This window comes from Myotis brandtii, unplaced genomic scaffold (assembly GCF_000412655.1).
Source record: "Myotis brandtii unplaced genomic scaffold, ASM41265v1 scaffold215, whole genome shotgun sequence".
Classification (NCBI taxonomy): Eukaryota; Metazoa; Chordata; class Mammalia; order Chiroptera; family Vespertilionidae; genus Myotis; species Myotis brandtii.
In genome coordinates, this window is record NW_005358043.1 from 3,497,277 (window position 1) to 3,515,231 (window position 17,955).

The 17,955-nt window shown below is 36.2% G+C and overlaps 1 protein-coding gene across 1 annotated transcript in view; it reads right to left on the reverse strand.

The window, feature by feature from the left end:
* The window catches only part of SPAG6 (sperm associated antigen 6), an 87,922-nt gene that overhangs the window by 37,103 nt on the left and 32,864 nt on the right, over positions 1–17,955 (reverse strand). Inside the window, 8 exon segments of the mRNA XM_005865897.2 lie at positions 7,627–7,658; positions 7,661–7,817; positions 10,193–10,262; positions 10,264–10,334; positions 11,500–11,654; positions 11,657–11,669; positions 12,557–12,738; positions 12,741–12,761. Of these exon segments, the coding sequence (XP_005865959.2) occupies positions 7,627–7,658; positions 7,661–7,817; positions 10,193–10,262; positions 10,264–10,334; positions 11,500–11,654; positions 11,657–11,669; positions 12,557–12,738; positions 12,741–12,761 (701 nt within the window).

Below are 17,955 nucleotides of genomic sequence, written 5' to 3' on the forward strand. Positions count from 1 at the left end.
TAACCAATGGACACAGACACCAGGGGGGTGAGGGCATGAGTGTGTGTGTGGGGGGGGGGGCCTATGGGGAGATAAGGACACATATGTAATACCTTAATCAATAAAAAAAATCTTTGGGTGAGGATTAACAACAACAACAAAAGAAAGTTGTAGGGAGTAGCTAGGGTTAAGCCTCAGACTCACCTGTGGCAGGGCCACAAACAAGTCCCCGCTTGGAGGGCAGAGCCCTCTTAGCATAATTAAGCTTGACCTTTTAGCCCTCCCTAGTTCCTTCCTAGGTAGCTAATGGGCTGTGGGAGTTGCAGCAAGTGCTGCCCAAACAAGTGAAACTCACAAGAACATTGTAAACATGTTGACCACTACCCTTGTTTTGCTTTGTGTGTTCTGACTATAAAATAAAGCTTCAGCTTGCAGGCTGGGGCACTGTCTCTCCATCAGAGAAGCAGTGTTCCACCAAGCCCCAGCTGTATTCTCTTGTCTATCTTCTTTAATCCTTCACTGCCCCTCCTCAGGCTCACCAAATCCTTGGCTGTGCTGGCGCAGCACAGACAGTTGTAAAAACCACAGTAAGTGACTAGCACAGTCGTGGGCAAACTACAGCCCGCAGGCCAGATCTGGCCCATTTGAAATGAATAAAACTAAAAAAAAAAAGACCGTACCCTTTTATGTAATGATGTTTACTTTGAATTTATATTAGTTCACACAAACACTCCATCCATGCTTTTGTTCCGGCCCTCCGGTCCAGTTTAAGAACCCATTGTGGCCCTCGAGTCAAAAAGTTTGCCCACCCCTGGACTAGCAACACTATATTTTACCTCCTAACAACACACATGAGAATAATAATTAGACCTGGCAGGTGTGGCTCAGTTGGTTGGGCATCCTCCATGCACTGAAAGGTTGCTGATTACATTCCTGGTCTGGGCAGGCTGGATCCCCGGTAGGAGGCATGCAAGAGATAGCCATCAATGTTTCTCTCTCTCTCTCTCACCATCTCTCCCTCTCCCTTCCTCTTTCTTAAAAAAAAAAGTAATAAATAAAATTGTCAATAAAAACCCTGGATACCATTTCAAATGATTTTCAAAAAAATGAGAATAATGCCCTGACTAGTTTGGCTCAGTGGATAGAGCGTCAGCCTGCGGACTCAAGGGTCCCAGGTTCAATTCCGGTCAAGGGCATGTACCTTGGTTGTGGGCACATCCCCAGTAGGGAGTGTGCAGGAGGCAGCTGATGGATGTTTCTCTCTCATCGATGTTTCTGGCTCTCTATCCCTCTCCCTTCCTCTCTGTAAAAAAATCAATAAAATATATTTTAAAAAATGAGAATAATAAAAATTATTCATTATTGCTTTGCTTAATGGATGATTTTTAATAAAAACTGTTTTAAATAATATAAAAAATGTTTCTTATTCAAAAGTTAATTTTGTCCTGAAAGCATCCTGGCCCAAGGAGTTATAATGAAAGGGGAACATAGGAATAAATTTTGTGACCTTGGGTTAGGCAAAGTGTTCTTAGGTATGGCTCTAACTGCAATAGCAACCAAAGAAAAAATAGATAAATTAAAATGTTTTAAAAATGTAAAAGTGTTTTTGCTTCCCTTGCCCTAGGAGATGTATCAGCAAACATACTGCTACACGAGATGTCTAAGATTTTGCTGCCTATGGTTTCTTCTAGGATTTTTATGGTTTCACGACTTACATTTAAGTCTTTTATCTATTTTGAGATTATTCTTGTGTATGGTGTAAGTTGATGATCTAGTGTCATTTTTTTTTTTTTTTGCACGTACCTGTTCAATTTTCCCAACACCTTCTATTGAAGAGACTGTCTTTACTCCATTGTATGCTCTTGCCTCCTTTGTCAAATACTAATTGAGCATAATGGCTTGGGTCAATTTTCGGGGTCTCTGTTCTGTTCCATTGATCTATATGCCTGTTCTTGTGCCAGTATCAGGCTATTTTGCTCACAGTGGCTTTGCAGTATAATTTGATATCTGGTATTGTGATCCCTCCTACTTTGTTCTTCTTTCTCAAGATTGCTGCTGCTATTCAGGGTCTTTTTGGTTCCATATGAATTTTTGAAGTATTTGTTCTAGATCTGTGAAATATGCCATTGGTATTTTAATAGGGATTGCATTGAATCTATAGATTGCTTTGGGTAGTATGAACATTTTAATGATGTTAATTGTACCAATCCATTAACACAATATATTCTTCCACTTGTTTATATCGCCTATCTCTTTTTACAACATCTTGAGGTTTTCTGAGTATAGGTCTTTTACCTTCTTGGTTAAGTTTATTCCTAAGTACCTTAATTTTTTGTTGCAATGGTAAATGGAATTGTTTGTTTAGTTTCTCTGTCTGAGAGTTCATTATTGTGTATAAAGGGAAACAAAAGAGAAAATAAACAAATGGGACTCCATAAAAATAAAAAGCTTCTGCACAGCAAAAGTAACCATCAGAAAATGAAAAGGGAGCCCACTGTATAGGAGAAAATACTTGCCAATGATACATCTGATAAGCGGTTACTTTCCAATGTATATAAGGAACTCATACAACTTAACAAAAGAAAACAAACAATCCAATTTAAAAAAATGGGCAGAGGACCTAACTAGATACCTCTCCAAAGTAGACATACATATGAAAAAATGTTCAAAGTTACTAATCATCAGAGAGATGCATTTGAAACGAGAATGAGGTATCACTTCAAAACTGTCAGAATGGCTATGATCATCAAATCAACAGATGACAAGTGCTGGTGAGGATGTGGAGAAAAGGGAACCCTCGTACATTGTTGGTGGGAATGCATACTGGTACAATCACTATGGAAAACAGAATGGAGTTTCCTCAAAAAATTAAAAATGGAACTTCTATTTGACCCAGTGATTCTACTTCTAGGAATATATCCTAAGAAACCTGAACACCAATCAGAAAGAATAAATGCACCCCTATGTTCATAGCAGTGCAATTTATAATAGCTAAGATTTGGAAACAGCCCAAGTGCCCATCAGTAAATAAATGGATAAAAAGAGCTGTGGTACATTTACACCACGGAATACTCCACAGCTATAAAAAGAAGAATTGCTTACCCTTTGAGACAGCATCGAGGGACCTGGAGATGATTATGCTAAATGAAATAAGTCAGTCAGAGAAAGACAACTATCACATGATCTCATATGTGGAATCCAAAATAAACTGATGAATAAAATAGATCCAGAGACATAGAAACATGGAACAGACTGAGGAATCTCAGCAGGAAGTCAGTGTTTAGGGGGTGGATGGGAGAGATTAACCAAAGAACTTATATGCATATATGCATAACCCATGGACACAGACAATAGTGTGGTGAAGGCCTGGGGAGGGGGCAGGTGCTGGGTGGAGGAGTACTATGGTAGGGAAAAGGCAACACCTATAACATTTTCAACAATAAAGATAAAATTTTAAAATGTTTTGCTGCAAACAATACCATCAAGAAAGTAATAACACAATCCACAGATTGGGAAAAAATACTTGCAAACCATACATCTGGTAAGTACTTGTACCCATAATATATAAAGAATCCTTATAGCCAAAACCGGTTTGGCTCAGTGGATAGAGCGTCAGCCTGCGGACTGAAAGGTCCCAGGTTCAATTCCGGTCAAGGGCATGTACCTTGGTTGCGGGCACATCCCCAGTGGGAGATGTGCAGGAGGCAGCTGATCGATGTTTCTCACTCATCGATGTTTCTAACTCTCTATCTCTCTCCCTTCCTCTCTGTAAAAAATCAATAAAAAATATATTTTAAAAAAAAGAATCCTTATAACTCAAGAATAGCCAAATTTTTAAATGGGCACATGGTCTAATTAGACCTTTCTCCAAAGAAGATATATGAATGGCCAATTAGCAAATAAAAATATTTTCAACATCTTTAACCATTAGGTAAATACAAATCAAAACCACAATGAGATACCAATTCAGACCCACTAGAAATGCTATAAATAAAAACACAAAGATGATAAGTGTTGGCAAGGATGTGAAAAATTGGAATCCACACACATTGCTGATGGGAATACAAAATGCTGCCCACATTGGAAAACAATTTGGCAGTTCCTCAAAATGTTAAACAGTTATCATATGAGCTAGCAATTACACTACTAAGTATGTACCCAAGAGAAATAAAAATAGTCCACATAAAAATTTGTATAATAATGTTCATAGCTGCATTATTCATAATAGTCAGAGTACAAATAATCCAAATGTTCATCAATTGGTAAATGGCGAAACAAAATGTATATCAATACAATAGAATATTATTTTTCAATAAAAAGGTACAAAATATCAATATGTGCTATACAAGAATGAGCCTTGAAACTTATGCTAAGTGAAAGAAGCCAGGCACAATATGCCACATATATTGTATGATTCTATTTAAATTAAATGTCTGGAAGAGACAAATACAGAAAGTAAATTAATGGTTGCCTGGGGCTAGATAGGGAAGATACAGAGTGATGGGGGGTGATAAAAATGTTCTAAAATTAGACTGCAGTATGGTCGCACAATTCTGAATATACTAAAAGCCAATGAACTGTACACTTTAAATGGTTAAATTATATTTAGCCATTTTTTAGCAGCTTGCTTGCAAGCTGCTAAAAAATTAAAGGGCCAACCATCATGATAAGAACATAATAAAGCAAATAATTATCTTAGAAATAGTTTTATAACTAAGGTGATAGAATGAACTTATTCAAATGCCAAAATTAACATGGAACATTTTAATAGGATGTTTCTAAATCAAACAAATGAAAATGGAAATTGCCTGAGTATTTTTAAAAAATATATAGGAAAGCTTATTAAATACAAGATTTTTTTTTCAATATTTAATCAGGTATTTGATACAATATAGGCACAGGCAGATAGTAAAGTTATGTAAAAATATACAAGAAATTTCAAGGGGCTGCTCATTGGTTCTCTTAGATCAGAACCAATTAGAGAGTGCTTAAGAAGTTGACATGCCTTTGGTACAAAATAAACTTCAACATGGCCTTGTAATTTGAAAGCTGCCACAGAGTAAGTGAGAAATACTATTAGACAGTTCCTGAAGCTCCTGGTTGAATTTTCCCCTCCTGAGATAGTGTGAAATCAACAAACTTGGACTCTCATCCAACAACTGATAGAATCTAAGAGACCTTGAGGAAGAAAAAAAAGGATGATGAAGTCCCTACATTAAGAAAATATTTGAATGGATTTAAAGCCTTAGAAGATTGTTAATAGGACAATGATTAATATAATTTAATTTAACACCCAGTGTATTTCCTTAAAGTAATTATGGTATCAAATGTAGACAGAAGAAACCTTAATTTCTAAACCTAAATGTTTTACTAAAACCACCTTTGTTAAAATAAAACACAATAAAATCATCTTACTTTTACTTCAGTGATATTTATATATCATAATACCATAATAATTCATTAAAAAACAAGTTATATATACTTGTAGTATAAAAGAAGTAGACAATGGGGGGATAAGAACACATATGTAATACCTTAATCAATACAAAAAAAAGATGTATACAAGGTGGCAAAAGTAGGTTTTCAGTAGTGGGTATGTGAAACAGTTTATTCTTGTATTATTATTTGTTAATTATTGCATTATTTATTTGTATTACAACTGTAAACCTACTTTTGTCCACACCTGCATAGTGCTAAGAGACTATTTGCAAGGGTTTCTCAGCTAGATTTACTATTGATTCTACTATGAATTATTCATGCTCTAATTCATGTATCCTTTTATTTCCAAAATTTACAGGAAAATAAATGTTGCTAAGTTCAGGAATGTGAAAGTGATAGAGCCTTTTTGGTTAGTCATAATGGATCTGTTGATAATCCAGAAGTTGAATATAACTACTATTATAGCCTGGGCAGCACAGGTTATGCCTATAGAGACCCTGCAGAGGAGGCCATAGTCATTGGACCACCTGAGGTAAGGGGTAGGAAGGTGTAAAGTGAGGAAGAGGGAAGAGGAAAGAAGAGGAATTTGGGGAATGGGAAGGGAAGAGGGAGAAAGGAAAAACAGTAATGATAGTGAGTTAAAGAAATTCGAGGCCAAAAGAGAAATACATATATAGGTTAAAATTACATATATGTAAATAAGCTGTACTGAGCAACTCAAAACTGAAAATGGAGTTGTGATTTCTCAACCAGAAAGTCAAAGAATCACAGGATTTGTTAAATTGGAAAAGGCCTTAGCACATTGTCAGTCTTACTCTTCCTACCAAGCATTGTCAGGGAATGCACTCAACATCAGAGAAATATAAGGGAAGCCCCAAATCCAGAAAGTCTTATAAAAAATGAAAAAACACACACACGTTAATCTTAGAAATCAACTTCACTCAATGAATTTGTAGAGAAATAACAGGTAAACATTACCAAATATACATAAATTCATTTTTATAAAATTTATAAATTATAAAATTTTAAATTTATAAATATATAAATTGATAATTAAATAAATGGTTCACTATATACATAACTGTCAGAGTCCCTGAACTATACAGTTCTAATAAACTGCCTGCTTCATTGTATCATTTAAAGTTGTTTCAGCAAGCGTGTTTTCTTACTTGTTAATTTACTGATTTAATTTATATTTAAATATTATTTAACTTACTATTTTTAATTTTATTTTTAATTATTGTCTTTTCTGTGAACTTTAATCCAAGTCAATTCTAAAAGCTGTTTTCAAAAAGTTACATGTTTTCCTAATAATGTAGTGTGCTGGGAAACACTTTCTTTGAAATTTCATAATTAACCCATCCTACTTTATATTCATGCTCTGTGAATCATTGTAGTAGCTAATAATATTTTTTCAGAAAGCTGGATTTTTAAAAATGCATATTTTTAAAATGTTTAATTTGGTGAATACTATGGGCATTTTTCTTTTAAAGAACAAATTTAAGACATATAATTAAAAAACCAGGCAGACTTTGAGTTAGGAGAGATGGATCAGGACTTCAGGAACACCCCCTGCTCAGTTATATTATACATTGCAAAGCACCTTAAATGCTTTTGGACTCAAATTTTTAAAAATATTTTGTAAAATATATTTTAATTGATTTTAGAGAGAAAGAAAGGGGGAGAGAGAGAAAGAGAGAGAGAGAGAGAGAGAGAGAGAGAGAAACACACCCTCTAATGGGCATCCAGTCCACAACCGGGCTTGTGCCCTGACTGGGAATCAAACCTTGACCTTCTGGTTAATAGCTTGTCATTAAACCACTGAGCTACATCGGCCAGGGCTGGACTGAATTTTTTAATGTAAGATAGACTAAAGTTGTCTGCATCCAATTCTAACTTCAAAAATCCTATTATTCTTCAATTCATATTTTATAAGAAAAGTCAGCAGGAATGTAGAAGGCAACAACCAGACATTCATTTTATAAACAACTCTGCATCTGCAGAGATCTTTCTTTAAAACATGTCACTGATTTTCAGAGACAAGGGCAACCCATTTTCAAAGAAGACTCCCCTCAGTTCTTCTGATAAATTTGTATTTCTTGACTCATAACAACAAAATTGTCCATAATGAAAATTAAGACATTTTAAATTACATATTCAGTCAAAATCTAACAAATCTTCATGAGACAGTAAGAATTAAGCACTTACTTTTACTTGAAGATCCTCAGAGCTTTCTGTGACATGTACAAAGAAAGCAGCACTGGCAGAGTGTTTGTGACTGCGACGGCCTGTGCATGCTCCGGAGTGTGTCTCCCGATCTGTGCCACGGCCCAGGCAGTGGCAGACCTAACGTGATCTTCTGGTTCTTCTGACAAGCAGACTGACAACTGGGGCACACCCTGCAGCGTTGATCAACAGAGCAAGTGTTATGAAACCAGAGCAGGATTAAATAGTCTCCCGTGTCTCTCAAACATTAGAAGAAATCATTTGGCCTTGATCCTTTTTTCCTAGATGGTTCAATAAACAAGCACAGCACAGGGGCTGTCATTTTTCAAGTCAATAAAATGACTAGAACTAATTTACCTTAATGATCTGTTACAACCCAACTACTCTACCTCTGCTAGCATTTACTCACCAAATACAGAAGCATTTAACCAAACAACAGAAGCCACAGATTAGTACGTAGGTAAAACCAGATTCCACTGGGACAAATTTTAAACGCTTAGATTTTAAAACCTTTTATTTTTCTTTGTTAAAAAGTTAATTTAGAATACTTTAAAATTGCCTTTTCACTAAGTATAAAAGATCTGACAACAAAATAACTACTAGAGATTTGAAATCCAATGAATAATGTGAGCCAGAATTCTATTTCAGTAACATTTAGATGAACTATATTTACTAGAACCTTTCCTACACTAGTCATTAAATTTCCATTAATTTTGGTCAACTTTTAAATGGTAGTTTTGCCCATTTTAACATGATTGTCAAAGTAGAAAGGATTACTTTTGTTACACAGATAGTACATGCTTGTATTTTGCACTTTAGGCTTCAGTTTTATCTAAATAAAACAGAATTAACTAAAGGGCCTCAAATACATCTGTTTCTATATCTAAGGAAGAATCAAATTGCCAAATCAAATTACAATTCCAGATTCTGTATATGAATAACTTTCTAACTAATTTGAAACTATAATAATTATCACCTTTTAGTACCACTAAAGTCAAGGTCACACTGCTATGCTACCATAGCAAAGTCCAAATGATCATATACACTTTTTTCTCTGTGACTTTAAATTTGATTATTAAAACCAATTCCCTGAAGATACCCACCATATTTCTTCATTGACTTTTTTTCCAACTAAAAATGTTTGTCTGCCAATACGAAAGGTCGGGATGAGGGAACTTTCCAGAAAGTTCATACTCTGGTACATATCAAGACTGAAGAAGCAGGAGGAAAAGAAGTCAGCCTCCTCCACCCCACCCTCAGTTATTATGAATAGCAAACAAGATAAGAAACAAGAATGTGATTTGAAAATTAGGAAGTATTGTTTACATGTGAAGTATTTTTAGTCTTTAGAGTACTATGTAGGAAAAAGAAGAACACAGAACTGTGCAGTTTGACTCAAACTGCTGCTGCCACCTTGATCTTCAACTGGCTGAGACACGGAGGTGGGAGAGGCCAGCAGCCTCCTCAACAAAGGAGGGGGGCGCCTCCTGGTTAGTTTGGGGAGGAAATACAGGAAGCAAAAGCAATTGCTGCTTCTTTCATCATTTTTCCTATGTATAAGCTTTCTGCGATCCACAAAAGAACCAAGAATCAAAAATCCCAGTAATATCCCCACAGTGACCCTTCAGAAGCAACACTCCTCCTGTTCTAGTCACTATCATAGTCTTTGGTAATAGAACAAAAGGAAAAGCGTAGGATAAAAAGCGAGCAAAGCAAAGAATTATCAAGGAATAGGTAGGAAATAAAGATCTGAGGCTCCCTTTTAGTCTGAGGATTATCGAGGGCTAAAAAAAAATCCACACTTCTGTTTAACATACAGCAGCAGGCGTTCTGTGCTGATAAGAAACCCACACCCTAGAGGGTTGGTGGAGACACTGTAAGCACACAGCCCCTGAAGCGCTCCTCAGGAGATTAATTCTTATCCATAATTCAATCAATATTTCTGAGCACCTACTATGTGTCAGGGCTACCCTGTATGGTGGGTTAATACCAAGTTGTAAATTGAAATGAGGTCAAATTCCTAGAGCAAGGACACAAAACATCACTGTCTGACATGTGCTCTGAATTGCCTACATCTAAAAAGAGAAATTTAGTTCATGAAAGCTGAAGGACAGTGGATAAAAAGGGATGTCCCAGCCATTGTCATCTCCTACCCAAATGACAGATAAGGGGAGAATGACCACTGGGCATGTAATTTGTAACAGTTGTCTTTAATCAAAGTATGCTTTACATATTTGTAAATATATAGTCAGTCCTTCAGGATACAAATACACTGAATATTTCAATACAGGTAATACTAATACTCAGAGGTATGGCTATTTTGTAGATATTAAATACTGAGTAAAACTTTAAACTGCCTACAAAGTAAACCTTACTTCAAGCATTGCTTTTAGAAACTTACTAATAAGCCTTGAAAACAGGCTGAAAATTCTTCAGGTTCCTTTCACTCTGGTCAGTTACATTTTATAATCTATGGGAGAGTATTACTATGGTTCTGTCTTAGAATATCTCACTGCAATAATTAGAAGAAAAGCAAGCAAGAACAAACCTTGCTAATGATCACCGCCATTGCCAGGTTCTCAGAATGAGCCGCCACATAACCAAGCATCATGATGCCTTATGTTTCCTTTGCAAGATCCAATGCAGTCAATCATGGCGGCAACTCCTGCGTTCACTGTCAGCTGCGAAAGCTAAGGGAAATGTTGATGTTAAGGGAAAGGAAGGAGAGTGTGGTAATTGTGACTGTAAAGCGTAAAATGATCTTTAAACATGACTTTAATATTGCCAAACATTTTTACTTAGGACCTAAAAACACCTGGTGAAATTTGAAATATGATTTAGTGAAATTACTCTACTTATTAAAGAAATATACAAGTATAATAATCCTATTTTGAATGTACAAATATACCCACTGTACGGAGCTTACTCTGTGCTTCAATTTTCATGCAGCTATGGCACAACTTTTATCCCTATTCTAATAGATGTCAAAATTCCTCACCTAGACACTAAGCCTAGGGCTAGTTCATAACTAGCTAACTACTGAAAGCCCCAATCACAATTGTGAGTATGAAGCAGATTACTCACTGAATGCTGAACGACAATGTCAGACTTGAAGTATCCTAGCCTAATTATCCCCCTTGCGAACAATGGTTACTAGCTATTTACACTTCAAAAATAAAAAATCTCAACCAAGATGTTAGGTGAAATAAAGAATGAGGACTTTAAACTTTAGTGAAATGAAATTGATTAGTCATAACATACACAGGAAAAAGATACAACTGCAGAATCCACCCTATTCCTTTGGCATCTAAGAACTCAGAGGGGGAACCACCACATAAAAGCAGCTACTAGAGTAGTCACTCTAGGCTAGGGGCCTGGTGGTCTCTCCTGCCTGGAACTGGACAACCTCTTACTATTCCCAGCTGACCTAAAATGACAAGAATGGCAAAGGTCTACAGTCCCCACAATCTAGAAATGGAAAGCAGGAAATGATTAGAAACTGAGATTTCTGTCTCAAACTCCATTGATATAACCCAGTAAGGTTCTCAACAAGGGACACTTTGGTCCCCTGAGAAATATTTGGCAACATATGGAGACACTTTCGACTGTCACAGTGAAAAAAGATGTTACTGGCAGGGGCCAAGGATGCTGCTAAATATCCATCCTACAGTGTACAGGGCAGTCCCCCACAACAAAGAATTATCTAGTCCAAAATGTGCATAGTGCTCACGATGAGAAGCCCTGACCTCGCCAAATCGTGTGGCACAGCACCTGGGCCTTGTATACAAACTGGTGTTTTACTTTACAAAGAAAACTAACTAATATTATTGTGTTTGAAAAGCTTTTTATTTTTACCTTGGCTGTATGTTGTGCAATCTTCTTAATTAAAATAGAAGCATTTTTCTTCACGTATTCATCTTTGTCTCTCAGGCAGGTAGGTACAACTGGAAAAATCTCTGCCTCAGCCACCATTTGGGCCAGACCCACAGACTGTTTTGCCACCCGAGAGTGGAAAGGATCTGAGGCTGTCAAGCGAAAACCAAAATAAAACAAAGCATCACATAGAGTCCACTGCAGAGATATGGTATAATTTAAATAGCTTAATATGGTCAAATTCCTTTATAAAAAGAAAAAACAATTACATTTGTAACATAACTTACGATTTCTGAGTTTTGAGACATTTTCATCCTAGTCTTATACCTAAATACTGAATTTCTTAAATTCCCTACTTTCCAAATTAAATGTCTTAGTTTTCTGTGGACTATTTAAATCTCTATCAGATGGTCAAAGAATATGACTTCTGGGTAAATACTATTTCTTAATTATGTAGTACTTAAATTGTTAATTTACAATACATGTGGCAATATAGTACAAAAAAGATCAGGCAGAACTAACATCTTATTTTTGGCACGATGCTGTAACATTTCAAAGAACTTTCCATGTATGCTTAGTTAACATTAACAAATTTAAAACCTTATAGGATATAACGAATTATTAGCATACAAAAGTATAATTGGTGACTATTAACTGAAAATCAGATTTTAGAAAGCTATAAAAAAGACAAACAAATATGACAATTTTCATAAGAAATTTAAATATAATTAGTGGTGAGCTAGAAAACCTTTAGGTGCCTTCCCACCCTGATTAATGAAATTCAATCATTAATGTGATTCCTTATTTTAGCAATTAATGTTAGTACTAATGTTACCTCTAATTTTTAACATTGCACATATTTTCCCCAATAATGTCTTTATTATATAATCCTTACAGCATAATTTCCACACACTAAATACATAATATAGTCACATCTGTTTTCAATAATAATTTATAAATTATTTTTGAAAATATATTAAACCATACACATTTTCCATTAGATTAACAGAAATCTGTTTTTTAACTTATCTTTAAATACCTTTAATTTAGCGGCAGGGTTCAGAATCATCTGGGCTTAGTGAGCAGTAGCTCCTGCATCCACTACTGTCTGTGCTAACTCTGGAGAATGCTTTGAAATATCACTGAGGTCCGAAGCAGCAATCCTTTTCAAAGCAATTTCTGGCTCCTGGATACAAAGTACTAACAGAGGAACTGCTCCACATCCACCACAGCTTGTGACAGTTCTGTGGGTCCAAGAAAAGTAATTAAGTGAGTATGGGTGACTGACCCTTGTGCAAGCCATTTTTCTCCCTGACAGATACAGCAAAGAAAAAAAGGGGAGGGTACTTCACTGTCTCGACATCTGCATTTCAAATCAGCCTTCCTGGTTTCATAAACCATGTGGACCAATCCTGAGCTGAAAAGAATACAGGTCAATAGATGGACCTCCATTTACATGAACACATTTGAGGTAGATTAGGCTGAAATGGCTTGTTATTCTTTTTTTTTTTTTTTTTAAGAGAGTAAGCAGATGTCAGCTGTTTAAGCTCTGACAATTCTGCACTTCTCGATAGGCAAGCTTTTTATGCATGGTTTACAATAACAGAAAATTAAAGTACCAAAAATTTACCAACCACACTAATTAGGCAGTATTTTGTACTATTTACATGAGTAAACATTAACATGAATCTTGTGCTAATAATGTTGTTTTAAATTCCATTCATCTTACAATATTTTTAAAAGAGTTTTTAAAGATATTATATAAAATTAAAAGGTGCATTTTTATTATACATATAAAAACACGTTCAAAATGAGATCTATGACTAAACAACATACTTTAATATATATAAATGTTGATGTTAAGATATTTATATTAACCATTTTACTTGTCAGAAACAAACATCTTTTGAATATACACATTGATTTACTTGTGTGCCCAAGAATAACAGCTATAAAAATAACACATTTTAAATTTTAGATAATGAGAGATAGGCAGACCCATATAATATGTATGTAGAAAGACATCTTTTGAGAAGCATAAAGCACAACACATAGTTACAACATTCTACTTTCATTATATTCATGGCCTCCCTTACTTAATCACAGATACCCATATCTATAATCTCTTCTTTTCAAATTATGTTCTAATTTTCCACATATGTAGTGCCCTGACAATTTATGTCTTAATAGCCAAACTATCCATTCAGCATATCACTTAAAATCTTTAAAAAATATATGGTGTTTAATTTTTCAAAAGATGGGTACTATCACATTATCTAAAAGGGAATAATGTTAGAAAATACAAGTTAGCATCCAATATTTGTTTTTCTTAAATTATTACAATTATCTTAGAAGTCCCAATATTGTATAAACCATTCATTCTTTCATTAAACAAGTATTAATGGAAGGTCCGTATGTGCCAGATGCTTTCAATGCTGGTGTAGATGACAGACTTCTACAAATTAACACTACATTGATTAGCAAATATGTTTCAATTTTTAAAATCTAGTGTGAAATATGAAATACAATGAGAAGTCAATATATAATATCAAGAACCAGAGGCAGATAAAAATGTTTCTTTTAAAAAAAGACAGCAGCAACAGCAGACTGGAATATCAACCTAGTACTGTAACATCCCCCAGAAGCATCTCTGAGATTCTACTGCAATTGCATGAAGACCAACAAGATAGCAGGTGAAACAGGTGATCACTGTTTCTCTCTCTCCCCCACCCCACCCAGAGAAAATAGAAAGAAATATAAAGCGTGGTATTATATGTAATTTCTAGATATAATTTTCATATTTTATGTTAATTATTAACATGTTAATTCAATTCCATCTAAATTTTACAGGTGTTGTAATATCAGCTTTATTGTATATATTTGAGGGCACCTAGGAGATATATATATATATATAATGGGCTGAACATTTTGAACATTTTGTTTCTAGAGAGTATAAGGATTTGTTCATATATTTATGCATTTTTACTTTTATACATAGTTTCTGAGAGTCAAGAAAATGTAGAAGACTACAACTGTTTAAAAGTACTATTAATAAAAATTTAAGGTTCTTTAAAAAAATCCATTATCTTTGTAATCCCCACACATTTTATTCTTTTTAAAAATGTATTGATTTTAGAGAGAGAAACATCAATTTGTTCCACTTATTTACGCATTCATTGGTCAATTCTTGTATGTGCCCTGACCAGGAATCGTACCTACAGCCTTGGTGTATTGAGATAACACTCTAACCAACTCAGCTACCCAGCCAGGGCTTATCCTTTTCTTTCTTTTTTAATCCTCACCCAAGGACATGCATAGAGAGAGGAAAGGAACTAAAGAGAGATCGATGTGAGAGAGAAACATTGATTAGCTGCCCTCAGCATGCTCCCCAACTCAGGGTCAAACCCGCAACCCAGGTATGTGCCCTGACTGGGAATCAAACTGGCAACCCTTTGGTGCACCAGAAGACGCTCAACAAACTGAGCCACTCTGGCCGGGCCTTATCCTTTTCTTAAATAACAAAATGCTATATCCTCTTTTACCTGAACTCTATAATGTTAATAAAAAGGCAAACACTGTTCTTTTAATTTGTTACCCAATTCCATCCTAAACTGTCTTCTGTTCTCTCTAGAGTAGTGATGCTACATGTGGGGAAAGCTGGGATATCATTGAAGAAAGATTTATCATGAAAGTAATGAAGCATTCAAGTACCTGATTGGAGCTAGTGATTTTGTGCTTGTGATTTCCTATAATTTACATCTCCAAATTTAGACAATTCTACAAAACTGGTATCTGCATAATGCACACCCTACTATACCACAGGCTCTTTCAACCTGCCTCCTATCACTACTCTTTCTCCTATGGCATATCTTTCTCATCTTCCCTACTATTGCTTCCTCTGGCATTTAGATGCCAGGGACTGTTGGTGTCTACCCAACAGCCTTTGTCAGCCAGGGCATGGGCTTATGAACCAATAGTGGCCAATGGGATCTGAATAGAAATCAGCTAAAAGCATCTGTAAGAAGTTTTCCTCAGTCATAAACAGAGATACACAGGAGGAAACACTGCCTCTTTGCTAGACATGAACATGTCTGCTAATGGCACCTGGAACTCCTACATCCATCTTGCAATTATAATGAAAGAAATGACCAATATGCTGAGGATGGCTGAGTACAACAATGAAAAACACCTGGGTCTTCCATGACACTGTTCAGCTGCATAACCAACCTTGGAGCTGCCCTGATTCTGAACTTTTGTCATCCTATATAATAAAGAGGTAATATGCAAATTGACCCTCACACCCTCGTGTCACAAGATGGCCACCCCCATGTCATCACAAGATGGCTGCCCCCATGTCGTCACAAGATGGCCAGCAGGGGAGGGAAGTTGGGGGTGACCAGGCCTGTAGGGGAGGGCAGTTGGGGGCGATCCGGCCAGCAGGGGAGCAGTTAGGTGTCAATCAGGCTGGCAGGGGAGTGATTAGGGGGTGATCAGGCTGGCAGGCAGAAGTGGTTAGGGGCAATCAGCAGGCAAGTGGTTAGGAACCAGCAGTCCCAGATTGTGAGAGGGATGTCTGACTGCCGGTTTAGGCCTGATCCCACAGGGCCTAAACCGGCAGTCGGACATCCCCCAAGGGGTCCCAGATTGGAGAGGGTGCAGGCTGGGCTGAGGGACACTCATCCCCCCCCCCCCCCCACACACACACACACACACACTGCACGAATTTCGTGCACGGAGCCTCTAGTGTGAAATTAAAAATGTCCTTATTGTTTGAGCCACTTGTAGTTGATAATTCTGTAACTTACAGCCAAAAGCATCCTCATGTAATTCTGTCCTCTTTTGTGTTTAGTGTAAGTGCATATTTTCCTCTCTTCCTTTAGTCCCTGAGTGTTCATTAAGTGCTTACTATGTGCTAGAAACTTGACCAGATGTTGAGGAAGCAGAATAAGAGAGTAAAACATTATCTGTTCTAAAAGACTCTACTAGGTGCTCAGAAAAAAAAAACAACAGAAAAAAAAACAGTGACCCAAGAATTTATCTTTCATATCTGAAAATATCTTAGCCTCATTTTAAATTTTAAGTGAATCTTCAGGAAGTATTTTTTTTAATCCTCACACAAGGATATGTTTGATATGTTTTACTAATTTTAGAGAGAAAGGGGAAGAGAGGGAGGAAGATAAAGAGAAACATTGATGTATGAGAGAAGCATCATTCAGTTGCCTCCTGTATGTTCCCTCACCAGAGATTGAACCCGCAACCTAAGTTGTGCCCTGACTGGAAATCACACTGGCAAGCTTTTGGTGCTCAGAATGATGCTCCAACCAACTAAGCCACACCAGCCAGGGCAAAAAGGATTAATTATTAAAAATTACACCTTCTGCCTGGCCGGAGTAGCTCAGTGGTTGAGCGTCAACCTATGAACCAGACGTCAGGGTTCGATTCCTAATCAGAGCATATGCCTGGGTTGTGGGCTTGATCCCAGTGTGGAGCATGCAGGAGGCAGCCAATTAATGATTATCTCTCATCATTGATGTTTCTATCTTTCTCTCCCTCTCCCTTCCTCTCTGAAATCAATAAAAATATATTAAATTTTTTAAAAAATTACACCTTCTATTGTGCAATAACAACTGACATAATCATATACTATTAATAACAAACAAGATTAGTAGTAGTTATGCAAAGAAAAATGCAGAGAAAAAGAAGCTATATGTTATAGCAACATACTACAGTATTTACACTGGGTTGATGGTACTATTGGGGATATATTTTTCTTCTATTTGCCAAATTTTCTTCAATGTAATTACATATTTCTTTTCCTTTAGTTGATTTTTGGGGAGAGAGAGAGACAGAGAAACACTGCCATGAGAATGAAACATCAATGGGCTGCCTCCTGCACATGCCCCAACCAAGGATAGGACCTCACTGAGAATCAAACCAGCAACCTTTCAGTGAGTGCACTGAATGACACACAACCACAAATGTAACCTGAACAATAAAGATTTAATTAAAAAAACAAACAAACAAATTTTAAAAAATTACACCTTCTATTGTGCAATAACAACTGACATAATCATATACTATTAATAACAAACAAGATTAGTAGTAGTTATGCAAAGAAAAATGCAGAGAAAAAGAAGCTATATGTTATAGCAACATACTACAGTATTTACACTGGGTTGATGGTACTATTGGGGATATATTTTTCTTCTATTTGCCAAATTTTCTTCAATGTAATTACATATTTCTTTTCCTTTAGTTGATTTTTGGGGAGAGAGAGAGACAGAGAAACACTGCCATGAGAATGAAACATCAATGGGCTGCCTCCTGCACATGCCCCAACCAAGGATAGGACCTCACTGAGAATCAAACCAGCAACCTTTCAGTGAGTGCACTGAATGACACACAACCAACTGAGCCACACTGACCAGGGCTGCATAT